We start from the raw sequence: 27,076 nt of genomic DNA, 5'->3' as shown, positions 1-27,076 counted from the left end.
CAAAATTTAGCTCTTTTTTAATTTTTTTTTTCTAGTTCCGCTTTGCACTTTATTCTACCTCTGCCAAAGTAGCCACATACACAGAAATGATGCTTGGCCGAGAAAGCTGGGCTTGTGCTACGTCACTTGTCATGTGACTAGAGTGTTCCACGACCAAGATGGCGGCCAAGCGGATCGCGAAGCGGCACGGAACTTAGCAGACAAGATGGCTTGGACTGCGCATTAAACTCCAGGAATCAACAAATACACTAGTCTCGATATTCAACTGCTTTAAAAAATGTACGAGAGCACACGGACCAAGAATATGTTTCTTACGCGAGCACTGGAGAAAATTCTTCATGACAAGGAGGCCAAGAAATCGTACAATTCTCAGTTGAGAAAAGCCTGCGAAGTTGCATTGAGTAAGTGAATGAATGAGCGGCAGTTACATTTTGCACTGTCCTATAAAGTATTTTTTGGGGTGTATACTTCTGATGCATTGTAATACCGTTACAAACCAAGCCAGCAAAACTCTCAAGGAATGTAGACGCGTCAGGATATTATTATAAACTCTAAAACAACCGGAATAAATAATAAACTCGACAAAGTTTTCTGCAAAACTTATCCGTTCTTTTAAAATGCTTAGTATACAAGTCCATCATGGCACTTAATGGTTTTGTTCAATTTTGTAGAACTTTCATCACATTGAAGACGTTATTTTACAGAAATTGATAAATTGTCCATCCCTTTACGCCAGCTGGACCGTGAATCAAATAGAATAGCGATATTTTGATCTCTTTGTCTTTAGTTTTAAATTTTGTATTTATTTTGTAACTGATCTCATTTGCTGACCATCGCAATCGGGAGTCGTTTCTATAGATATCTGCCAAAAATGAGATAATATTGATTATATTACTGCAAAAATAGTAACTTTGACAACTTCTTTTTAACACATTTGTTATGTAGATTCAAAGATTTCTGATTTTATGAGAATAGCTAGAGGAAGATTGTGATATCCATCCTTTTCCTTGTAGAGGAAATCAGCAGCACCCAAGGAACAGTTGCACCAGATTACATGTAAGTAATACACAAATCCCATTTTTCCAATTTTCCACTCTTATCCACTTCCAAAGCTGGTTGATGATGTTCCTGTAGGGGTTAGGAACAAGGCAGCTCCCCCCCCCCCCCCCCCCCCAACACTGATTTCAAACGGCATTGTCAGTGCAAACAGCACTGAGATAAGATTAGCAATAAGATTGGTAACTGATTGGCAATAAGATTAGTTACTGATAGTAACCTTGGTTCTCAATACATTTCTACCAAATGCAGGAAAAATATGTGTAAATCATATGATCATCGTTTCTCTAATGACTTATTAAACATGGCTTTTAGGTATATGAAAACTTTGAATAAAAACAGTGAATTGTTTTCCCACATTGGCAGAGTACAATTTTAATGAATACAACTGGTTTCTTTTGGAGATATCTTCTCTAAATGCTCTAGCCAGTAAATGATCTTCTTTGTTTTCTCAGTGATAATTCTTCATCTGCACTTCCCCCACCCAAAGGGTTACTACCATTTGTCGAAGCTGAGAAGTACTTGCTCCCATTTGAACTGGCTTGCCAATCGAAATGTCCTCGGATTGTCACAACCTCTCTGGATTGCTTACAGGTATTGTACCCTCCAAGTTGCATAGGTCATGATGAATGTTCAACATGCATCATGACATCATTTCATGAGATTGCTTCAAAATGAATTTCTCTCTTTTGCGTCCTTAGAAACTTATTGCTTATGGACATTTAGCTGGGGATATTCCAGACGCCACAGAACCAGGAAAGAGATTGATTGATAGAATCATAGAAACAATATGCAGTTGCTTTATTGGAGTTCAGACTGATGAGGGGATCCAACTTCAAATAATAAAGGTGAGCTCTTCAGAGATGTAGCAGCCCGCTCGTACAGTAGGTCTAACGTAACTGGCTGGGATTACCTCATTGTTCCATTGTATTCCCATTCTACTATTGTTTCCCATTGTTTTGTCTGTGGTGCCTCAATCCATTTAGGTGAAATCTTCTGAGAGCTTCTACACGCATAAAGCTCTTTTTTTCTTACAATACAACACATCAGGACAGCCAGAACCCCTCCCCTCCCTTGATTTTGGCCTAATGTTGTATTATCTATAGAATTGCCTTTGTTTTCTTATTTCTTTCTTACCTTGTGCCCCCTGATTCTTTTACAGTGCAAGAATTCTAGGCTCTGTATGAGCTTGTACCGTCCTTATATTATACAGTCTATAGATCAATTTTCTGGTTGAGTTTGAGTACCAGAATGCTCTGACCATGACCGTCAACACTTTATATTGAACTTCATGTTGTTATTTTCAAGCATCAATACAAACTTACTTAGATTAGTCTGATTGCTATATTTTTCGTTCTTGAATTATATGGATTGCAAATCTCGCCTTGAACTCCGTATCGGATAGCTACATAGGACTCGGCCACCTCGCTGGAGTTTACTATGGCTTGGTAGACATAAATAGAATAAGTTCTGCAGCCTCTAAACAAGTTAATATGCCCTTACTAAATTCCTCTCCCCTTTGGAATTTTTTTACCCCTATAGTTTACCAAAATGCTTGTAATAAACAAAAGGCTTATATACACCACAGGCCCTGTTGACGGCAGTTACCTCCAACACATGTGAGGTTCATGAGGGAACACTTCTTCAAGCAGTGCGCACTTGCTACAATATTTATCTTGCAAGCCGTAACCTGATCAATCAAACAACAGCCAAGGCAACTCTGAGTCAGATGATTAGCGTCATATTCCAGAGAATGGAGGCGCAAGCTGTGAGTGTACATTAAGACTTCGGAGTCATTTATATAAGCTTTATGGATGAACCTTATCTATGTTTTTGTTGATCTTTACATATAAAATAAGTAGAACATGCAAATCTTGGCTACACACCTGATAAAGGTACTGTAATTGTTGTATTATAGGCACTAGAAGAAGAAGAGGAAGCCACAAAACAAGCAGACTCTGCAAGCAATGACACAGACTCTATCTCTAGGGGTGATGACCAGGAGAAGCCAGAAGATAATTCAGAAACAATTTCAAATCACAGCACACAAGACGCTATCAATTCTGAACCTGAAAAAGGAATGCAGTCCACAGGTGAATTATCAGATCAGTTATCGGAAACAAGTGGTGGCCAACCCATCCAGACAGAGCAGCCATTACAAGTTGATGAGACAAATAAGGAAGATGTTCCCCAAGAGGCCAGGGATCAGGATGAGGATGAGGGTGTGGATTTACAAGGTATGTATTTAATGTACCACACCAGGCACTTACTAAGGGGAATGCGCAAGGTGCATCCACCCCCTTCCCCTTGGTGGCCAAAGAGTGGATCATTTTTTATTTATTGAGGAATCTTCAAATACCATGCTTTTTCCATATGATACCTATGACTGCGAACCTCCCCCTCCCCCTCCAGCCATTCCTGGGTGTGGGTCTGCACACTGTCATTCATGTATCCCTCTAGTTGATGGTACAAGTTGTAGGCGTCTTCTCTGTATAAGCGCATCTCCCAAAATAAGCGTCTTGCCTGTGACAAGAAAAATTAACATTAGCTCCCAGCTTGTTCAAGCAATTGCAGTATGTTCCTTTTTGTTTTCCATATTAAGCGGATAAGCAGGTTGAAGGAGATATGGTAGAAAACCAAGCCATGCCAAGTTATAAAGTGTCTGCAAAAATCCTGTGTCTTAATCAGCCTTTATTGTATACCCCTTCTTGTTCTCTGCTTATAGCTGATGAGCAAATAGAAGATAGTAAAGATCAGAATGGCGAAGATGCTCCCGCAAACGTAGACAGTGCAAAGTCAGCACCCTCAGAGACGACAAGTGGTAATGCCTCCAGTGAACCAGATGATGTGCATAGTGCTGTAGCAGTTAAGAAAGATGCCATTGTCGAGGATGACGCTCCATCCATAAAAGGTCCGGTTGTGACTGAACAAGATGCTGGACAGGGAAATGATAGCAAAGAAGGTACAGAAGAAGAGAGTGCAACTGGAGAAAAAGAGCAAGTTGAGCAGGTACTTTTATAAATGTATGATAGAAATACCAGATTTGCTGGTACACACCTTGATTTACTTAGTCTCCCCTCCCCCCCAAAAAAAGTAAAAAAAAAGGCCATGTCATGAAATTATGTTGAAGAATGGCCTTCAAAACACAAAAAAGTGGCATTATCTTTTCTCTTTTTTTTATTCCTTCATGAACATATATTTTACCTATTTTAATGAGTTAAAACTCCTTATGTTGGCTTGTTGCGTGGCTCTGTTCTCTTTTTTCCAGCAAAGCTGGGACCTTGAGTTTTTCATTGGCAGTGTATCAGTTGCGGTTTGGTATAGTTTGTTACAAAATGGTCAATTTTGTTTGATTGATTGCGTAAAATTGACAAACAATCATGAAACTGATGAATTTGTGAATAATTTCTTAATTAACTTATTATGCACTGACAAAAATAAATAACCTTGAAATGTTTCTGTCTTTTAGAATTCTACTACCAAGGAAAAGACAGAGAATGATTCTTCAGTACATGAAGACGACCCAAACTCTTGCACAGCAGAATCAACACAGTCTTCAGCTGGAGATGTCAAAGAGACAGAAGAAGTCCAATATGCCCAAGCTCAAAACAGCGGTCACGCTGAAAACATTACCTCTTCCTTATCTGAACCCCCAGGGGAGAGCACCTCTCACATGTCTGAACATCCTGAACAGGACACTGAACAAGCCAAGGATGCCACCTCTAACTCGGCTGAACACCCAGAAGATCCCTCCTCTCAATCAGCTGAACACCCTGAGGATCACTCCCCTCACTCAGCTGCTTCAGTAGAGAACAGCTCCTCGTCACAACACCTAGAGCATAACTCTACTACGCACGATGATAACCAGTCTGTTTCATCACACATTAGTGACCATGACCACGATCATGAGGAGGGCAAGGGGGATGGGCGAGGCACTGATGGGCACCCGGGGGGACCTGTCAAGTTCTCACATGTAACACAGAAGGATGCATTCCTTGTGTTCAGGTCTCTGTGCAAGTTATCCATGAAGCCCCTAGCTGATGGTCCTCTGGATCCCAAGTAAGTGTGTTTCTCTTGAAAATTAATGATGCGACAGGCATTTTTTTCATAATATGTCCCCTTCTTTCTGTGAAACATAACAAAGCAGAACAGAAGTTTGCCTAAATTGAATTTTCTGCTGTTTTTCTTTTCTAAGAACTTGATATTGCCCCTAAGATGTCTCAATCTCATTCTCTCCCCCCTTATCATTCTTATTTATTGGAGAGGGTTTCCAAGTTTAATTCCTGGTTTCCATGTGTGTTGGTTTTGATCGTACCTATTAAATGAGGGTGTTTCTCTCGGTACTCTGGTTGGTATGGTTTCCCTCCTTTCACAAAAAACTGCATTTGCAATCCTAAGCTAACCCTTATTGGAATTACACAGATCCCTAAGCCCTTGTCATTGTGTTACAGGTCTCATGAGCTACGATCCAAGATCTTATCCCTGGAGCTTCTGCTGTCTTGTCTACAGAATGCAGGTCCCGTGTTCTGTAATCATGAGATGTTTATCACTGCCATTAAGCAGTACCTGTGTGTGGCCCTGTCAAAAAATGGAGTCTCTTCTGTACCTTCCGTGTTTGAGCTGTCACTTGCCATATTCCTAACTCTATTATCTTCCTTCAAGACCCATCTGAAAATGCAGATTGAGGTATGTATGATTTAATGCATTTTTAAAGATTATTGTGATGAATCTGTCTTACTTTACCTATCACAAAAACAAAACAAATATGTTTGTGATAGCTATGGTACGTTAGCTCTGTGTTTGCCTGTGATACCCATTATGCACTACCCTGTATTAGCCTCTGATTAATGCACAGTGTACAGTACCTAAAGTCTAACAAGATCCAGTAAAAAGACACACACTTACACAAACTTAAAAAATCTTCCTGTTCTCTTATCCATGTGTGGTAGAAATGTGAAAAATTTAGTTGGTTTACACTATGCATTTTGAAATTTGAGTAAAGCCAATGTGAGGTGTTCAAACCACCATATTGTATTTATCTGAAAGAACAAATTTAATAAAATAAACCTGAATGGTTATTTTTTTGGTTATTCTGCATGGTTTTTACTGTTTTCCAGATTTCCAATTCAATGGTCAAATCACTCTTCAACTATGCAAGTGCCCTTCAATAACATAGAACATTGTTGAATTCCTTTTCAGGTATTCTTCAAGGAGATTTTCCTGAACATCCTTGAGACATCCAGCAGCTCATTCCAGCATAAGTGGATGGTCATGCAGGCTCTGACGAGAATCTGCTCAGATGCACAGTGCGTCGTCGACATCTACCTGAACTATGACTGTGACCTGTCACTCTCCAATATATTTGAGCGACTTACAAGTGACTTATCCAAGATTGCACAGGGAAGACAGGCTATTGAGCTAGGCGCAACACCAGTGAGTTTTATTTATTTGTAGATTACCAGCATTTGTATAAACTATTTAGCCACCCTAGATGGATTTTCTACATTCAATTCCATCAAGCTAATGTTTTTACTAACAGCTGGCTAATTTTCCAAATATATATAGTTTCAAATTCTGCTATGTACGCTGGAAAGCCAGACTATGGATGCATAAACATGATGCAAACAAGAGAGCCTTGAGCTTTGAGAGCCTTAGTTCACGAGCCTTAAAATGTAACAATGCTTTAACTTGTAGATTCTACATAAGCTTGCTGGTATTGTTAAACGTTTGCCTGAAACCCAAGCTCGTAACCCAGGCTTGTTTTTATATATCCTTGGTGTCTATTTACAGCAAGCACAGGCAGGAACTCAAAACATGACTTTTGTGTAATCTGCAGGTTCAAGAGAAAAGCATGCGCATCAAGGGCCTTGAGTGTCTGGTTTCTATCCTCAAGTGCTTGGTCGAGTGGAGTAGAGAGCTCTACATCAATCCCAACTCACAAGTTGCTGTTGGAGGTATAGTTTATTACCCCCTCTCCCTCTTTTCTATTAAAATAGGGTCCATAATTACTAGTATATACTTTGTTTTCACATCAAATGGTTTTGAAAGCCTAACATCATTTAAGCAACAGATGTATTTGTAGACCTACACTCAATACCAACTCTATATGTACATCAACAAAGATTCAGATAAGCTGTTATGCCCTGAAAGCGCAACATTATAGTTTGTATAGTATTAATTTCTACTACATTATAGTTTATATAGTATTAATGTGTATAACCCTCACAAAAACTATTCTCATTTTGTCTGCAATCAAAATATCAAATTAATTAGCAATCAAAGTGTCAAAAAGGTAGTGCGAATGTACAGTAGCTATGGCATCTGAAATGTATAACTTTTTAAACAACCAAAGTTTTTTTTAATTCGGTGGCTAAAGCTTTCCAAATTGTGTAACTTTCTAGAAACCCCAACTATCAGGGAAAATGGGGGTTATTTGTCGGGTAGGAGGTCCGTATCGTGAAATACGGACCGACCTTGACTCGGTAAATAACTTATTTATTTTTTTAGCGCCAGCGAAAACATACTTTGAGCGAGCAGCATGCGCAAAATATCGATTCTCTGACCTACGGCAGATATAGGAATCTCCGGATCGCTCTATTAGCCAATCAGAATGTGGGATTCGTTACCGTGACCACTAAAAAAAAGTATAGTATGAGTGTATAGTATGGTTGGAGTTATGACATCTGAAATATGTTGTATTCCAGATACCCCAAGTGTGAAGAGGAAGGGTAGTATGAATGAGCCCGACACAGAAGACAAAGACTCCACCAGTGGCAGTAGCGGCCTGGGCAGTGAGCTGAAGTCCTTTGGCGGCAGTCAGGGATCGCTTAACTCCAATTCTGCTGCTTCAGGCATCACCCCAGATAACCCTGAACAGTTTGAGTCCCTTAAACAGATGAAGGGACTGATGGAGCAGGGAATTGCTAAGTAAGCCCAGGGCAATTCGAACTCTTTGCAAACTATATTTAATCTCCTTTGGGAGTTTTTCTGAGTTAAAAGAGTCCCTCTATTATACCATGTGTGAGGAGCTGCTATTGACATATTAACATGGAGCTGTTCCTTACTGATATTGAGTTGTGGGGTCCTTACCTTTAGGCGTGCTATAAAGCGTGTGAACCCTTTAAATGGTCAGCATGTTCCATTACTGGTATCTCAATTTGTAGTCTTCTTATAGGAAAAATATGCATTGGTGTAAAAAAAAATCCTGCATTGTAATAGAGCCCCACTACAAAACAAAAATAAATTCCTGCACACTAGTTACAATTAATAAAATGCTTCTCAACTGATAAAATGTTGCTCAACTGACCCCTTAGCAGCCACTTAGCCCCTTACACACTATCATGAGGGCTGCATAGATTTGATGACAGTTGTAACTTCCAAAATGAGAAATAATGTGATGAAACCCAAGTGTTTGTAAGCCAACCATTACACAACCATTACACGTTTGAACATCTTCCATGTGATCAGTTATAGTAGATAAACATTTGTGTCATAAGCTATCATCAAAACTGTCATGTATCTTTTGAAAAGGGTATGGGGGATGGCAAGCATCTGTGACCTACACTAAATGTTGACCTTAAATCAAAGCGGCTGCAGTGCCTCTGATCACTGGCTTTTCTGCATTGTTGTAGATTCAATAAAAATCCCAAGAAAGGTATGAAGTTCTTACAAGAGAATGGTCTACTTGGGATGTCTGCAGGTGAAGTTGCTGAGTTCCTGCATGGGGATGAACGCCTTGATAAGGTACACAGTTAAGCCTTAAGGTGTATGGTTGTGAATTCATGCATAAGGTAAACAATAAACCTGAGAGTACATGAGGAAACGCCTTGGTAAGGTACACATTAAGCCTTGAGGTGTATGGGTGTGAATTCATGGATAAGGTAAACAATAAACCTCAGAGTACATGGGGAAAATGCCTTGATAAGGTACACAGTTAAGCCTTATAAGGTGTATGGGTGTGAATTCATGGATAAGGTAAACAATAAACCTGAGAGTACATGGGGAAACGCCTTGGTAAGGTACACATAAAGCCTTGAGATGTATGGGTGCGAATTCATGGATAAGGTAAACAATAAACCTGAGAGTACATGGGGAAACTACTTGATAAGGTACACAGTTAAGCCTTAAGGTGTATGGTTGTGAATTCATGCATAAGGTAAACAATAAACCTGAGAGTACATGAGGAAACGCCTTGGTAAGGTACACATAAAGCCTTGAGGTGTATGGGTGCGAATTCATGGATAAGGTAAACAATAAACCTGAGAGTACATGGGGAAACTACTTGATAAGGTACGCATTAAGCCTTGAGTTGTATGGGTGTGAATTCATGGATAAGGTAAACAATAAACTTGAGAGTACATGGGGTAATCGACTTGATAAGGAACACATTAAGCCTTGAGGTGTATGGTTGTGAATTCATGCATAACGTGCACAATAAACCTGAGGGTACATGGGATGAGTGTCTATGGTTTACTTTGTAAGATACACTGTAAACATTGCGGCGCACTACGTTTTTGATAAGAGGGCTGGGGGTGGGGTGAGGACTCTGGACAGTGTTCCTGAAAAAGACCTAGACCTGAAAATTTAGATTGTTGTCATTTTGATTTATGATGCTAAATGCTATTTTTTTACAGATGCAAATCGGAGAACTAATCGGAGATAATGATGAGTGAGTATCAGATAAGAAGGACTAGACTGGTCTTTACCCCACTTTGTAGCAATCGCCAAGTTTATTATACACCATGTTTTGTTGTTTTTTTTTTTAGTAGATATTCCTTAAAGCTTTGTAATATCTGTCACCAAAACAGTAGTTGTTGGGGTTAATGTGGGGGATACTATGAGGTCAGCCTGAGTAAAAGAACTTTGTTCACTGACATATTGGTCGATTATAGCTGAGTCAAATATTATTAGAAGTCCAACTGTCCAACAAGTCTGCCATGAAGTAATGTGTCAAACTTTATATTTTTGTACCTGTGTGTAGTTTCAGCAAGCAAGTGATGTATGAATATGTAGATAAGCTAGACTTTACGGACATGGAGTTCGTAAGTTCTCTGCGACTCTTCCTTACCAACTTCCGGCTGCCTGGAGAAGCCCAGAAAATTGACAGGCTGATGGAGAAGTTTGCAAGCAGATACTTTGACACGAATCCAAAGTAAGATATGCACACCTCTATGTCCTTGTTAGCCCTGTTAATTTGCTAGCCTCGTCACTCAGCACAGGTCTTGTTGGAATAGATAGTATTGGGGAAAACACACTCAGACAACGCAATGAATCCTCGGCTGTAACTTCCCTTCTACAACATGTTATACCACTTTTATTAGTATTACACCAATAAAACGTCTGAACACTATCAATAGCCCTGATTAACAGATAGATAGAAATATCTTTATAACCATGGTTTAAGCTACACAGACACAATATGGCTGACATTTTACTCATTCCAATTTCCTACGTTATTTTGGAAACAGCTTCATTAGTAGTTGAAGAGATGATTCATTTTTGGTGTACATTTGGATAGAAAATGTTTCTAGATAGATCTAGTGACCCATCACCCTTTCTGGGAAGTCAGTAGTTACTGCTCTGGACCCCACCCGGCGTTTTTTTCTGGATACGCCCTGTACTAACAAACAATAATAAGAAGACACTTGTTGTGCCATCCACGCCACTTGTACCCTATGGTTACCCTGTGGTACAGAGGCTGGAAGACTGCTCCCCCCCTCTTAGCTTAAAAAGCAGAAAGTGGCATCAGCTCCTCGTCCACTCCTCCTTTCTCTGCTCCCTTCTCTTAGCCTTTTTCTCTTCTCACTTCTCTTTGAGCCTCTGGTTTTCGGGGTACACCATTATCTGATAAAAGCTAATGATTTGATACCATTTTTTGCTACAGCAACTCCGTATTTGCAAGTGCAGATGCCGCATATGTTCTTGCCTACTCCATTATTATGTTGACCACAGATCTGCACAACCCTCAGGTAGGTGCCAGTTTAATGGCTGAGTGAAATATATCGAGGAACCTGACGCATTAGTAATGTTAGTCCAGGAGCCAGCACTCAGAAAGGGGTTAATACATGAGTTGTTTTACATCATAAGCTGACCGAATTTGTATCAAGCAGGATTGTTTGAATGTCAATGAAGAATGGTTTTTGGTTGGTAGTATAAATGGAAACGTATGCCAACATTGAAGAATAAGGGATATGAATTAACACACTTTCTTTCTTAAGCAACAGTTGTTTCCAATTACTTAAACTTAGGAAGGTTTAAACTTGGTCAGCTCTCAAAGTAAACGCACATTTTTTCGACTCACTGACTCCCAGACAATGAGATCGGAATAGGTGTTAAATAGAGTACGTACTGTTTCAGGTCAAACGGAAGATTACTAAGGAGCAGTACTGCTCTATGAACCGCGGAATCAACGACAGCAAAGATCTGCCTCAGGAATACTTGGAGGGTATCTATGACGAGATTCAGCATAACGAGATCAAGATGAGGACGGCACCGAAATCTGCCAACAGATACTCTACAATTTGTAAGAGTGCTTAAGACTATTTTGTCTCCTTTATATTTGTTTTTATCACGTTATTTACAGATAAAATATCAAACAAACCAATACCAAAGCTTTGTATACAGGTTACAATGATTTCAAATAAGAATTCTAAATCAGCTGATAAATATGTTTATTTAGAAAGCTTATGTAATGGCTTAGAGATTATGTACCCAAGTCGTAATGATGCAGTCATCTTATTTTAGGCTTTAACTCATAAGAGCCCCTTTTTCTGTTCCAGACTTGCAGAACGAGAAGAGCCGCCGCATGTTGTATTACCAGGAGATGGAACAGATGGCTCAAACGGCCAAGTCACTGATTGAGGGAGTTAGCCACGTTCAGACAACATTCACTAGTGCCACACATGTGGAGCATGTCAGACCTATGTTCAAGGTATGGCGAAGCCAAGTGTGACATATCAAGTTTGTTGGGTAATCGTACATTTTATATTTGGAATGTTGGCGCATATGTCCCCTTCTGGAAATGCCAAATCAGTTGGATAACCATCAAATGCCGTAGAGAGTAACTTTGTGTGGGGAGAGAGGGATTGCCAGTAATGAAAAGTTCCTCTATCGTAAATTACACTACTTTTCAGGATTTGTCGCTGATTGTAGATGATTTGCTATTTTATTTTTTTTTCCATGAGTCCAGGATTCTGTTGTAATGCATCTTTTAGTGAGAGTGTGTTTGTCTTTACAGTTAATTATACATGAAATGAAATAATACCAAGGTACTGCTGGTTGTGTTTAGGTTGCGTGGACCCCATTCCTTGCAGCGTTCAGTGTGAACCTTCAACACTGTGACGATCCACAAGTTGCCTCGCTTTGTCTTGATGGTATCAGATGCGCCATTCGTATAGCATGTATCTTCGGTATGCAGGTAAGCAAAAAACTTTACATTGGATCGTTTTCAACCATAATGTTATCCTCCTTTTCACTGTGTATGGCCCACATTTTTATAAGGCCAACATTTTTACAGTAGTCAAGCCCTAAAAATTGTCTATTGAATGTGTCTCCTAAAAATTATATCCTCTTTGTATAGGGTGCTATTACAGTCCTATTTTATTCAGGGTATGTTGTTGATTCTGTTTCATTCCATTCTTTCTTTAGCTCGAGCGTGACAGTTTCGTACAGGCGCTGTCTCGCTTCACCCTTCTGACAGCCTCGTCAAGCCTTCACGAGATGAAAACCAAAAACATTGACACAATCAAAACCTTGATTACCGTGGCGCAGACAGATGGCAACTACCTAGGACACTCTTGGCATGAGGTAATTTCTAACAGAAATAAGATAATTTCTTGTACTTTATAACCTCCACATTAGACACGACAGAGGAACCTTGCACATGCATACTGCGAAGAACCACTTTGGAAAACAAAAGCCGGGAGAATTGCTTGTATTCTTTGCATTCTGAACTATTTTCCCTTGTATGCTCTAATACCGTGACTGGAGAAACATATATCCCGAGTTATCGTCCGTAATAAGACCAAAGTGGCGCCATGGAAATTTCGAGCGGTGATTGGATAAAATCACCAAGCGCGTGCAACGTTTTGTGTGATGAGTGGCTAAACGATAAAACATTTTCGTTCAACGCAAATGTTTGATGACAATGTTTTGATCTCGTTCAAACATCTGTACGTGTTGTGGAAGCCAATTGAGTGCCGTGTTTTGTGGGTGGCTAAACGTACAAACATTTGCGTGAAAAGCAATGTTTGACAAACATGTTTGAATGTTTAGCCAGGCCTTTATTGTCAATGCACACATAGGCCACTTTATTTTCTCTTTTGTGCCCTTTCAAATGAATGAGCTGTAAATTATTGGTTTCTGCAGATTCTGAAGTGTATATCGCAGCTTGAGCTGGCTCAGCTGATAGGTACAGGAGTCAAGACCATGGGAGCGTCCACATCATCTAGCGCCCACTCAACGCACAATAGCAAGCCCGTATCTGCTGCTGCTGTAGCACACAGTCTATCCACGCCCTCTCAGGAATACGTGTCAGGTAGGTTACACAATACTACTAAGAGATTCTTGGGAAATAGAAATGGTGCTTGTCGGGACGACCACACCATATTAAGAGATTCTTGGGAAATAGAAATGGTGCTTTTCGGGATGACCACACCATATTAAGAGATTCTTGGGAAATAGAAATGGTGCTTGTCGGGACGACCACACCATATTAAGAGATTCTTGGGAAATAGAAATGGTGCTTGTCGGGACGACCACACCATATTAAGAGATTCTTGGGAAATAGAAATGGTGCTTGTCGGGACGACCACACCATATTAAGAGATTCTTGGGAAATAGAAATGGTGCTTGTTGGGACGACCACACCATATTAAGAGATTCTTGGGAAATAGAAATGGTTCTTTTCGGGACGACCACACCATATTAAGAGATTCTTGGGAAATAGAAATGGTGCTTGTCGGGATGACCACACCATATTAAGAGATTCTTGGGAAATAGAAATGGTGCTCGTCAGGACGATCACACCATATTAAGAGATTCTTGGGAAATAGAAATGGTGCTCGTCGGTTTGGTCACACCATACTACCATACTACTAAGAGATTCTCAGATTTCTCGGAAATAAAAATATAGTGCTTCCTTGTTCTTGTTTCTGGTCCGAAGCAGTGGTAATGTTCCAACGCAGTTTTCACCCCCCCCCCCCCCCGCACCATCGAGGAATTTGAGAGCCAAAAGTGTCTCCGCTAAAGCATGTGAAATCAGAAAATATTATTATTCTTATAGACCTACTGGAATAGACTTGAAATGCTCTGTTTATGCTTTTTTTGGTTATAGTCTCAATTTTGTTAACAACGTTACACACTGCAATAAGGGAGTGTTCATTAATTACACCGAGGGGGGGGGGGGGAGATTTTTATTCAAGACACCTTAAAATTTTAGAGCCCCCCTTTCATTGCAAACAATTTTTTTCCGTGCCCCCCCCCCCCCTTATAGAACCCCAAAATGTTCTTTCTTTTTCCCTTAGAGGACGTTTTGTTTTTTCGGAGCCCCCCCCCCCCCCCCCCCTCAATATCTTCCCTTTCCCTCCCGTTGTATTTAATGAACACTCCCTAAACGAGTTACGTAAAAGTACAGTACAATTTGTGTGCTTATCCTACATTTAGCGGAACATGTGATCTGTACTTAACCTCGTGACCATGATCGCGCCTATCATTGTTCATGTTAGCTTGGAATGAACACTCACTTTATAACATTTAGTATCATTTCATTATTAATCTGTCTGTTGATAGCAGACCCCAAGAGACTGGCCAGCGTACAGGAGACCGTTGGAGAGACAAGCTCACAGAGCGTGGTGGTAGCTGTAGACAGGTTAAAAAATGATATCTTATGTCTTATATCTCTTGCAATCAGAGCAAACATTGCTGCCAACAACAGCAAACGTTGCTGACAACAACAACCGACATTGCTTAGGGCAACAGCTAACGTTGCTGATGCAACAACCAGCATTGCTGAAGACTAGGGCTAATGTTTCTTACGAAAACAGCCAATGTTTCTTGTGAAAAAAGCCAACATTGCTTTCAATAACAGGCAACATTACTGGCGATAAAAACCAAAATTGCTTACCTAGTAATGCTAATGTTGTTAATGTACAATGTTAAAAGCTACTATTTACTAAAAAGAGTCCTCGAGCTCATGGCCGGCCTCATGGCCTCATCCACATGACCTCTGACCAAATCATTTAACGCTTTCTACTAGGTTCCATTTGCTGGCCAGGCTTGACTGATGGAAGCTATGAAGTGATTGCTAAATATATTTGTTTTGTTTTTTTCACAGGATCTTCACGGGATCAACCAAACTCGATGGGGAGGCTATAGGTTATTAACATTTTCCTGTTTGCTTTCCTTTATCTGATACATGTCTTGAGATAAAAGACCTTTGTAATGCGAATTACCTGGTGAAATATCAAATGGTATCACACCATAGTTTCCTCCTCTCTTTCCCGCTATTGTCGGTCGCGGATTCTCCCAGAGAATGCAGACAATAGTAAAGAGGGCTGCCATAGTATACTAGCGCACAATAACTAGTGCACGACGCATTCATCTCACTAGACATTCTCAACCAAACAATGTTAATCAGGTATCAGACTTCAGTTCTTGTCGGCTGGTGGACATACAAAAGTGCTACGCACATTCCCTCATTGGAAATCTCCTTCAAGAAAAGATTTGTTAAAAGATATATATATTGTTTATTGTAAATAGTTTGTATACTGATATTATGAAATCTGACTGAATATTTGATGTTTTTTATCAGTTGACTTTGTCCAGGCGCTGTGCATGGTGTCATCAGAAGAACTCTCAAGCCACGCCCACCCGCGTATGTTCTGCTTGACAAAACTGGTGGAGATCTCGTACTACAATATGGGGCGTATTCGAATAGAGTGGTCTCACATATGGGCGGTGTTGGGAGAACACTTTAACAAGGTACACTTCTAGGGCCTCTTACCTTAGAGATCCTATACTACAATATGGGGCGTATTCTAAAAGAGGTCGACAATTTTCTTTGTTTTAGAACTAACTATGTATGCGTGTTTTCCAGTGTGGGTGTAATCCAAATGAAGATGTTTCATTTTTCTGTGTCGACTCGCTGCGCCAACTATCCATGAAGTTCCTAGAGAAGGGAGAGCTGCCAAACTTCCGTTTCCAGAAAGACTTTTTGCGGCCTTTTGAACATATCATGAAGAAAAATAGGTATATTTGTAAAAAATGATTCTCTGTCTGCCTAGTAATGCCTTCGCTCCCTGTCTCTCCCCCGACATCTCGACTTTCCATCTCCCTACTCTATTACAGCTCATGTCTATTTCAGAACAAGGTGCCCTTTCTAAGCGGGTTAGGATTTTCAACAAAATTGAGTTGTATTTATTAATTTTGTCTCAATCAGGTGTACTTAGAGCCTGATGGTGTGTCCAATAAGCAAGAAATCAGTGGTCCACTTTGTTTGTATTTGTAACGTGTTTTGCGGTAAATAAATCAACTCAAATTTGAAATGGTATCTTTTACTGACACTTAGCTGACTTTTCGATCGTCGGAGCAAAATAGTTTATCATTTTCAGATTGTCATTCTTTTGTGCTCCGACGAATGCTACTCTGTTGTGTTGTTTGACTTGACCTATTCCATCAAGCCTACACAGACCACCAGTTATTCTTTAGCTTCACTGTACTTTTCTATTTATACCCGCTGACCTCCGAAGGCCATGATTGACATGTCATGTGCTCCACAGATCCGCTACGATCCGCGATATGGTCGTCCGCTGTGTAGCCAACATGGTGCACTCGCAGGCTCATAATATCAAGTCCGGCTGGAAAAATGTGTTTTCCGTGTTCCACTTGGCGGCTTCTGATGTGGATGAGGGGATTGTGGAGCTCGCCTTCCAGACCACAGGTATGCTTGTTTGTTTTATAGATTTCTAGTCAGCCACAGCCTTTTATTGTTTTTTTTTTTATTTATCAGAATTGGAAGACAAAATATGGTAAATAGTGATTTTGAGCGGGGGGTTCGTTTGCCCATTTAGCGGATCATCTTCTCTTAGGTTGCTCGTCCTAGCTCGCAGTGGTACTCATTTTTTCTTTATAAAGCGGACCTTTGAGTTGAGCGTGGGGGGGAGGGTCTTTAGAGCCCCCCGAGCTCCCCTTGCTATGGGCTGAATGAATTATATGCGGAAAATCTAGGGAAGTTATCAACAAACATTTTACTTATTCTAGTGAAACTTGAAATTCCATAACTCAAATAATATTGATTTCTGCTCATTCCCAGCGACCATCTTTGAGAAGTATTTCTCTGCGACAATCGACTCGTTCCAGGACGCGGTCAAATGCCTGTCGGAATTCGCTTGTAATGCGTCCTTCCCGGACACAAGTATGGAGGCCATTAGACTTATCAGAAACTGTGCTAAATACGTCTACGAGAACCCGGAGGTAAATTGCCTTATATAATTGGAATATGAATAGAATACGTGTCGAATTTTTTTTTCACACCCCACTTTCTTCCTATGATTGATGTATGGCGCTTGAGCTTTAAATAGCTTAAGTGCGCCGGTATACCCCGCGAGCCCGTCTTGCTGCAGTCTGGCGTCCACTACACTGTGATCAGTCCACAGTTACAGTATCCAACAATATTCTAACTAGAAATTATACTCGCTACACGACTTCTTCTCTTGAAACATTTTTTTATTCCACTTTTCCCTTGAATTTTACTTGCAAAGTGCGCTCTTGCTTAAACCTCTTCTTCATTTTACTTTTTTTTCCATTTTACCTTTACTCCACCGTAATGACTCCGTTTCTTGCTTATGCCAGATGTTCAAGGATCATAGCAGCGAAGATGGAGTCGTTTCCGAGGCCGATAGGGTCTGGGTCAAAGGCTGGTTCCCAGTTCTCTTTGAGTTGTCTTGTATAATTAACCGCTGTAAGCTGGATGTGAGAACAAGGTAAAAATTCTTTGTCAAATATATTACTATTATCTATTCTAATAAAATCGCATTATCGCAAAAAGGTTTTTGTTTGGCTTATCAGGTCTTATTCTTCACTAGTAACATTTTTGCTATTATTGAAAAGAAATTCTAATACGCAAAACTTTCTAAAAACTTGATGACTATTCACCTAGTTTCAGAATGTATAAACGTTATCAATATGCACAGTATAGACGACTTAGTAGGCTACATGTGTCCCAATAAGTCCCATGATTTCCGCGTCACAACAGGTTGCTCGATCCCTGCCCGCTGGCTCTGCCCACGGAAGTCCCATGTTTGTGTACTAAAGTCGAACAGTGATGTCTCATGGTTTCGGAACCACACCATTCCCACTCTCTGTCCGTCGCACATGTTAATGCAAATCTCGTACTTTTTTACAGGAGTCGAGCGGTTATGTTTAAGGTCAAATGTTTCCTACAAGTCTCATGATTTCGGCGCCGCTCCCCCTCTCTGTCAATCGCTCATGTTAATTGGTTTTGGCGGCCATCTCAATGCAAGTTTTGTGATTTGTTTGCAGGAGTCTAACGGTGATGTTTGAGATCATGAAGAACTATGGACACACGTTCCCGAAGCACTGGTGGCGGGACGTGTTCAGGGTTGTATTCAGAATCTTCGATAACATGAAGCTTCCTGATCAGCAAGTCGACTGGGCTGAGGTGATGATATTATGATTTACTCACGTAATAATGATTTATTACAATTATGTCAGCATTATTATCACACAAGTCATCACCATCATTATCGAAAATCATCATAGCAACAGCAGCAGAATAAGGGGTCTTTGCATAGATTATTATGACTAAAAGAACAACTTTGTTTTTATCATTTTTTATATCGTCATTAGCATTATCACCATTACAACATCTACTTTGTTACCATTGTTGTCTCTACAACATCATCAACATTATCATCGTTCTTTGTTTTTTATGGTCAACACCATCATTTACCCCTGTTGGGACTTCCCTGTTAATTATGGACCTTTTCCGCTCTTGCAGAAGGCGGAATGGATGACAACCACGTGTAACCATGCCCTTTACGCTGTTATCGACGTGTTCACGCAGTACTTTGATGTGTTGTCGGACGTGCTGCTAGACGACATGTTTGTACATCTCCTGTGGTGTGTCCAACAAGGTGGGTCACATGATGCACTTTCAGCCTCGGTCAAATGCAGATGAGGGTCGATAAGTGTTCAATTTCTACGGCTGTTTGACCTTGTTCTCTCACAAACTCTCATCGAGATGTTTAAATGCTACATGAGAGTTGATCTCGGCGAAGGTTCTTGCCGTTTGATTGCATAAAAGGAAGCATGCTAATAGCTTTTTTTTTAACGTATAAAAAACGCTCAATTCGCCCTGCAGATTGTGGAAGGAACATTTTAAACTTGGATATTATATCGTTCAAAGGAGGTTGTTCGAAACGGGTTCGAGGTAAATCACAGCGAGGTAAATGGCAGAAGGAACTCCTCTCTACACTGGCAGAGAGCATGTGCCATGCTTTGCGACGGGACTATTAGACGGACACGTTTTGGCTAGCGCGTGGGAGTCTGTTTGCGTGTCACGGGGAAACAGTCAGCAGATTAACTTAACGTTACTTGACTGGGTTTCTAAGTAAACAAGGAAAGCATGTCTCAAAACAATTCAAATTGCACCCAATTCAGAGGGGATTTTGTGGCTTTTTTATCATAATTTAGCCTAACAAAATTTGTTCCTCCTGCCCTTGGAGTGTTGTAGCTCGTGTTGCGCGACAAAGAGCTACACATGTAAACGTCCTTTGTTCAATTTTTATCTCGTTCTGTACAGATAACGAGCAGCTAGCCCGGTCAGGCACAAACTGTCTCGAGTTGCTTGTTGTATCGAATGGGAAGAGCTTTACCCCGGAAATGTGGGAGAAGACTTGTACGTGTATCAAAGATATATTCAAATCCACGCTGCCCCAAGAACTCCTGACCTGGAGACCTGACATGTACACGATGAACGCGCACGACCACACGCCCTCGCATAGTCCAACCCAGGTATGAATAACGTACATGTATGTACACAGTAAATGCGCTCGACCGCACGCCTTCACATAGTCCAACCCAGGTATGTAAAACGAACATGTATGTACACAGTAAATGCGCACGACCACACACCCTCACATAGTCCAACCCAGGTATGTAAAAACGAACATGTATGTACACAGTAAATGCGCACGACCACACGCCTTCACATAGTCCAACCCAGGTATGTATAACGTACATGTATGTATACAATGTATGCGCACGACCACACGCCTACGCCCTCGCATAGTCCAATTCAGTAAGTGTTCGTTTTAACCCAGACTTCAGTAAAAGCGTTTCTCTTAAAAGTGGTGTTGACTTTACCTCTCCTTACAGACAAAGTTCTCAGACCACGAGCTGCGACCAGAGCACGACATCGTTCCTCGTCACCCTGATGGTAAATATTTATATAACTTTCACCAGTTTTACTTGTGCTGGAGCACAGAGCTAGGTTCATAATCAAGTGCTCCCTTGTGTGTATTGTTAGCAAGCAAAGTCACTTAGGACCCTCCCATGGTCTTGGCCCCTGTACCTATCAGCTGAGACCTCTTTAATCTGAGAGATACTCATTAGAATGCAGAAAAAAACAATAAGTACAGGCGCTGTGTTGTTCACCCTTGAAGACGAGAACTATTAGGTTACAGGGTTTGTGTAGGAGTGTAAGGTGCGATGATGTTCACCCTTGCGAAATCATGCTTCAGATGACAGCTACAAGGAAGGCTAGCACTAATAGGTTACAGGTTTTTGGAGGGGGTAGGTAGCATTGTTGTTTACTCTTGCGTATCTGCTTCAGATGACAACTACAAGGGAGACGAGCATCAGGACTCGGAGCGCGATGACATTAGTGTTAGCAGCCTTCCTATGGTCAAGTTCGAACCTACAGACACTAATCACGCACACCAACAACGTAAGTTACCAATCACATGGTAAGCCCCGGATGGACAGTGCTAAATAACGTATGCGCGTGCGCGTGCTTAGGCGAAAACAAAGAAAATCGTATTGTCTAATTGTTCAAGTAAAGGTAAGAAAGGGTGACTTCAGCCGCTGTTCAAAAAATGACAGAATTGCTTGATAATAAGGAAATAATAAAGAAAATGATAGCCTTAGCTTTGCGCCTGTTTACTTAGCATTCGCCAAAATGTGACAGTTCGCCGGTAAAAACCCGCAATTTCAAACAAAAAAGGTTTAACCGCGCTGTACTGGAACTAGTCCCGCGTTTTTCTGGCCCTCGAAGTGGTATGTCTGATCCCGTGTTCTGTACTCAGACCCTTTTTTCTTTCCTGGGATAACCAATACTTTAAATACAAATGTACAGTTCGTAGTGTACCCCGTGACATATTTCATTTCCGGTTGTGTGACTGATAGCCTATGTTTTGTGCAAGCATTGTCTTGTTGCGTGACTGATGTCTCTGTTCAAGGCTCGTCGGCAGAGGAGCTGTTCACCGCGCTGCTAATCAAGTGTGTTGTGCAGCTGGAGCTCATCCAGACCATCGACAATGTCGTCTTCTTCCCAGCCACCAGTAAAAAAGAGGACGCAGAGAACTGGGATGCAGCTAGGGTACAGCTGGGTCTCTGTCGGGCGCATTTTACCATTTTACCATCAAAATACCAGTTGCAAGAGAGCTTCCGTTTTCATCGGCTGGATCGGGAAAACAATTGCGATATTAAAGATCGAAATTCCTAAATAACGTGTTCGACTGCTCACGACCTATTGAGCTCAAATAATTTAGTCAAGCCCAATAATCAATGTCAAGTCCATTAAAAGTCGACACAAATAGCCCGACGTATAAATTGGGCCTCAGTTGCTGCCTGAGTAACACGTTGATTACTTACTATAATGATCTACCTTGATTGCGGGCCTTCTCACCATCCCGTTCCTGATATGACTGACTATGCTTGTTTTTCTTTATAGAATGACCACTTCTTTCGCTCCCGCCAAGATAGCTCGCTGCAGATGAGTGACGGCATGTTCCAGTTCCTCAGCTCGGAGCAGCTCTTTCTGTTCATTGGGTGTCTTGAGGACTCGCACACATTCGCCAAGTTATTCAATTCCAACAACGAACAGCGTACCTTCCTCATGAAAGCAGGTAAGACGTGTTTACGCCGTCGTCGTAGAAAGCTCTACTCGTTTGACAGGCTTCAAGGGCCACTCCAAACACAACCTTTAGAAGTCATTACTCGTGGATATATCTATTTAATTTATATTTATTGCTATATTTTATATGATCGTATTCCTTATGTCAGGTTTCAAGGGTCGATCCAAACCCAACCTTCTGAAGCAAGAGACGTCCAGTCTTGCCTGCCTTCTTAGAATACTTTTCCACATGTACCTTGATAACACTCGCCAGGACGCATGGCCAGCAGTGGAAGAGATGACCATTCGGTACGTGGGCTGTGTACCATTGTGTCAAAGACATGGGCTATGCCAATAACTAACGTGACTCATGTAAATAAGAAGCAATCTGCTTCAGTCCTCTGTGTATTCTATCAATATTTGTCTGAGAACCACATAACATTGTCTCTAAGACATGTCTTTCAAAGGGGATGTATCAGTTCTTAACGGTACCCACGGGAAAGCGCACTGCTTCGATCCTCTGTGTATTCTACCCGTTCCACCTACTCACCCACCCTTTTCTAGGCACCTCGTAAAAGACCTTTCCTTGTTATGGGGGTCTGTAATAAGGGATCGCTGATGTACTTACCATCGTTTCGTTATGGGTAGGATATGTAAAGAGTCTCTCATGTACTATCTATCTTTGGAGTCGTCCAGTCACCGTGAGGCGTGGACGTCGTTATTGCTACTCTTCCTCAGTCGGATTCTACGTCTAGATGATGAAAGGGTATGAAAACGCCATGTTGTATCTAGAATATTTGAAGACTCTTGTAGCACTAGCTTGCTTGCTGTAGAATAGTGTGTTTATACACCATTCCCATTTGCCGCACAGCGTATTTAAGTAGAGAGGGTTTATTAGTGAAAATGTATTACTTTGAAGAGGGGGGAGTATTTCGATTATTTTATCTCTTGGTTCTGGTATTTTTGGTGTTTTTGGATGTTTGTGTGGATGGTTGCACCATGGACAATTTCCAGAAAACCTATTTCCAAAACTGTTGTTTCAACAATGGTCAACGGCTTTGCGCCATTTGCTCAATGCCTTTCAAGTAATGTGACACCTTCGATGCCTTCCCGAGTAGCTATTCTCATGCGGTAATAAAGTTAACACCTTTTTGTTTTGTTTTTCTACAGTTCAAAATCCATGCCAGCACGTACTATCCTTTACTTTGCGACATGCTACTTCTTGACAGCAAGGTGGAGCTAAGGTCCGTCCTCAGGGCAGTCTTCCAGAGGATAGGCCCTACATTCGGAATTTGCCAAATACCTGCGCATTCAAGTTGACCTGCGCGTAGTCCTCTTCCTGATTGATGAAAATCCTGACATAACCAGATTCCTAGTAGTGCCAGTAAATCCATGTCTGGGGCGTGAATATGTCCTGCCATATGACCCAGCCCTATTATCTGCGGCGTCAGCCATATCAAATGGAATTATACCCATCCCCAAGTCCTTGGCAAACCAGCAAGCCCAGAACACCAGCCACCTCGAATAACAAATAATAATGATAAGCAATGCCAAAGTCCAGGAATTGCCAGCAAGTGTTTGCCACTCTGATATGCCAAATGCATAGCAATGCCGTAGTTCAGGACATCTCAACAAGGATGTGCATGGCAATGCCGTACTCGAGGACATCTCGGCGAGTAACTACCAATTCCATATACCAAATGCATAGTTATGCAGTAGTTAATGACATTTCAGCGAGTACCCACTACTGCCATGTACCGAATCCTTAGGAATGCCGTAGTCCAGGACATCTCAACGAGTGCCAGCCTCATACCATATACGCATCCTAAGTCCAGTCATTGTCAGCTTCAACATACTGTATGCATAGCAAAGCCATACACGCAATGCCCAAGTCCAGGATATGCCAGCGAGTGTTGGCCCCATACCCAAATACATATTGTGACACTATCACCTTTCATTTGGCAAGCATTTTCATAAGTTTTTGTCACTTTGATAGCCAAAGCTGACACGTGAGACTCCTACATGTACTTGACGTGTGTACCAACTCACTGTACATAGCTGTGGAAGGGATTTTGAACTAGATAGCTGAGCTTCTAATTGTACAATGAATGAATTCAAATTAAACATTTGGACAATAAATTTGAAAGAGAAGAGAATGTGGACAGAGCTTTGTAATCATTTCAGTCTTCTGTGAATTAGTCTTAAAGTACTGCTACAGTAGTACGACAGCACGATAGATCCGTCACCGTTGAACCTATAAATAGGAAATTAAACTGCTTTATTTGATTTAATTTCCTTATTTGTCTAACTTAATTGTCTACCTTCTTTCTCCTATTAAAGTCCGACCAAACCAGCAGGTTTTCACACGCTGGGTAAACTATCAGAGATACGCATACGTGAAAGTCAGTTGGCGAGAGTAAATGAAGGGAAATCAAGTGAACCAGCTTGTAAGCCATCCTATTGCTGACTTTTTCTAATCTAGGTGCCCATATTTGAATACATGCGCATTGTCTAATTGCCAACATGCTCAATGTAAGAAAACTGTTTTACTTATTGTTGCTCTCAATAAAACGCTCAAAATACCACACAAGGGAGAGAGATCAGCTAACACAGCTCAAGACACACATAGATACCCTTGTTCTGATCCTCCAGGTACATTTCCATGGCCTCAAAACACAATGTCCATTCTTTGAAGGATTGTACAACCACGAAAATGTCTTTACGTATTGCAAAGCATTCTGGGAGATCCAGGGGAAAATTCACGAGGGGAGGGCCAGTCAACACTCCTCTCCCTAAAGTCAGATGGTTTTTTATAAGTCTTTTCACCCCGAAGCCAAATAAATCAATTCCAGGTCATAAGGACCCAGAATAGCAGTGTAAACAGTTTTGGAATCAATTTGGTTTCAGAAAAGACAGCATTTAGGAGAGCTGTAGTGATTCATTAGAAAATTATTTTCTCATCCAGGCAAAGCCAAACAAGAAAAAATCAACATGAATCCACCTTTGCTTGCAAATATCCATAAGCAAAGCACTCAATTATGCCCCAAAAGACTTCATGATGCCCTGAGACGCTCTCCTAATATGCTCATAGCTGTATTTTTGATGAAAAATACAAGCAACCATCAACTTGTGCTGGCTTCAGCACAACGACGAGGGACCGCAAAGCACTGTTGGAAAGCTTGGATACCGCTGACTAGGTGCAGCTGTGTTTGACTTTGACGGGCTGTATAAAACTCAGAATAGGGGAGGAGGTATCTGTTTTCAGTCTGTTTTTTGTAAATTCAGCTCCAAAAAAGCCAGGAGTCAATGGGTTAAAGAAGAATGCGACTGCGTTTGAAGCATTTTGTAAATCTATGCAGAAACGCTAGACTGAGTTTTGCAATTTTGAATAATTCCATGACTACTTTTGGAGCAATTGGTGCGTTTAAATGCGTAGCGACCGAGTTTGAAGCAGCGCGTACATTTTCGAAGAGAGCACTACTGCGTTTGTAGGTGCTTGTTCTGAAGAGCGTGCGACTGAGTTTTTTTACCTAAGAGAGCAACTACACAATTCCCGCCAAAATTTTAGTTGATGCACTGAAGAAACATATAAAAAAGAATATGAAGATAAAAATGAAGAGACTTATGCAATAAAACATATTTGTGTGTATAAATGGTAATTGATCTTAATTAATCAACGAAGTGTGCATTGGTGTGGTACCACGCGCATGAGGGAGGGGGCTGGGGCCATATGATTCCTCCCATACGGATATCCCTTTGTAACTCGATCCCACTTATACGAACTCAACATCTTGTCCTAAACTTGACCAAATTTGTAATAAAAACTGACCCAATTTGCAATAAACCTTACACATCTGTATTAAAAGCTTGCCCAAGTTGTAATATACCTGACCCATTTTGTAATAATATCGACCCGTTTTGAAAGAAATCTGGCCCTATTTGTAATAAACCTGACCCATTTTGTAATAAACTAGACCCATTTTGTAATAAAATAGACCTTTTTGTAATAACTCTGACCCATTTTGTAAAAATCTGACCAATTTGTAATAAATCTGACCTATTTTGTTTTAAAACTGGCCCAATTTGTAATAAATCTGACCCATTTAGTTTTAAAACTGGCCCAGTTTGTAATAAATCTGACCCAATTTGTAATAAAACTTGCCCAATTTGTAATAAATCTGACCCATTTGTAATGAATCTGACCCAATTTGCAATAAATCTGAACCAATTTGTAATAAAACTGGCCCAATTTGTAATGAATCTGACCCAATTTGCAATAAATCTGACCCAATTTGTAATAAAACTGGCCCAATTTGTAATAAATCTGACCCATTTTGTAATAAATCGACCCAATTTGTAATAAATCTGGCCCAATTTGTAATAACTCTGACCCAATTTGTAATAAATCTGGCCCAATTTGTAATAAATCGGAACCATTTTGTAATAAAATCGACCCAATTTGTAATAAATCTGATCATTTTGTGATAAAATCGACCCAATTTGTAATAAATATAACCCATTTTGTACGAAATAGACATTTTTTTGCATTAAATCTGACCCAATTTTGAATAAAAATCAACCCAATTTGTAATAAACTTGACCAATTTGTTATAAACATGACCTATTTTGTAATAAACCTGATCATTTTAAATGATATCGACCCATTTTGTTATAAGACTGGCCCAATTTGTAATAAATCTGACGCATTTTGTAATAAAATCGCCAAATTTGTAATAAATCTGGCCCAATTTGTAATGAATCTGACCCATTTTGTAATTAAACTGGCCAATTTGTAACAAATCTGACCCATTTTGTAATAAATAGACATTTTTTGCAATAAATCTGACCCAATTTTTAATAAAATCGACCCAATTTGTAATAAAAAAT

General features: G+C 40.6%; 1 protein-coding gene across 2 annotated transcripts; it reads left to right on the top strand.

The window, feature by feature from the left end:
- The first annotated feature begins 114 nt into the window (after positions 1-114).
- LOC5513734 (brefeldin A-inhibited guanine nucleotide-exchange protein 1) lies at positions 115-24,480 on the top strand. Of its 2 annotated transcripts, none has more exons than XM_048727102.1 (38): positions 115-401; positions 1,014-1,056; positions 1,512-1,650; positions 1,758-1,904; positions 2,645-2,824; positions 2,975-3,293; positions 3,782-4,065; positions 4,526-5,115; positions 5,508-5,742; positions 6,256-6,489; positions 6,893-7,010; positions 7,761-7,983; positions 8,688-8,799; positions 9,690-9,724; positions 10,037-10,207; positions 10,940-11,024; positions 11,413-11,578; positions 11,835-11,986; positions 12,344-12,472; positions 12,703-12,861; positions 13,423-13,591; positions 14,848-14,923; positions 15,389-15,429; positions 15,866-16,035; positions 16,151-16,302; positions 16,833-16,993; positions 17,366-17,526; positions 17,905-18,035; positions 18,595-18,733; positions 19,073-19,208; positions 19,877-20,088; positions 20,452-20,512; positions 20,909-21,022; positions 21,534-21,673; positions 22,028-22,202; positions 22,360-22,498; positions 22,838-22,955; positions 23,360-24,480. In XM_048727102.1, exons 1-38 carry the CDS (start codon positions 278-280, stop codon positions 23,507-23,509), a joined length of 6,090 nt encoding a protein of 2,029 aa, XP_048583059.1. In that variant the 5' UTR covers positions 115-277; the 3' UTR covers positions 23,510-24,480. The 2 variants fall into 2 exon arrangements, with proteins under 2 accessions (XP_048583059.1, XP_048583058.1); XM_048727101.1 differs by having other exon boundaries at positions 14,845-14,923.
- Positions 24,481-27,076: the final 2,596 nt, after the last annotated feature.

This window comes from Nematostella vectensis, chromosome 4 (genome assembly GCF_932526225.1).
Source record: "Nematostella vectensis chromosome 4, jaNemVect1.1, whole genome shotgun sequence".
NCBI lineage: Eukaryota > Metazoa > Cnidaria > Anthozoa > Actiniaria > Edwardsiidae > Nematostella > Nematostella vectensis.
Note: the sequence above shows the minus strand (reverse complement) of the source record. Positions and strands in the feature narration are given on the sequence as shown.

Excerpts from the sequence above, each read along its gene's own strand:
- LOC5513734 (XM_048727101.1), top strand. The coding sequence starts at position 278 with ATGTACGAGAGCACACGGACCAAGAATATGTTTCTTACGCGAGCACTG. Across the intron at positions 6,490-6,892 it reads TTGAGCTAGGCGCAACACCA|GTTCAAGAGAAAAGCATGCG; the intron begins GTGAGTTTTATT and ends TGTAATCTGCAG. Across the intron at positions 21,023-21,533 it reads TAATCACGCACACCAACAAC|GCTCGTCGGCAGAGGAGCTG; the intron begins GTAAGTTACCAA and ends TCTCTGTTCAAG.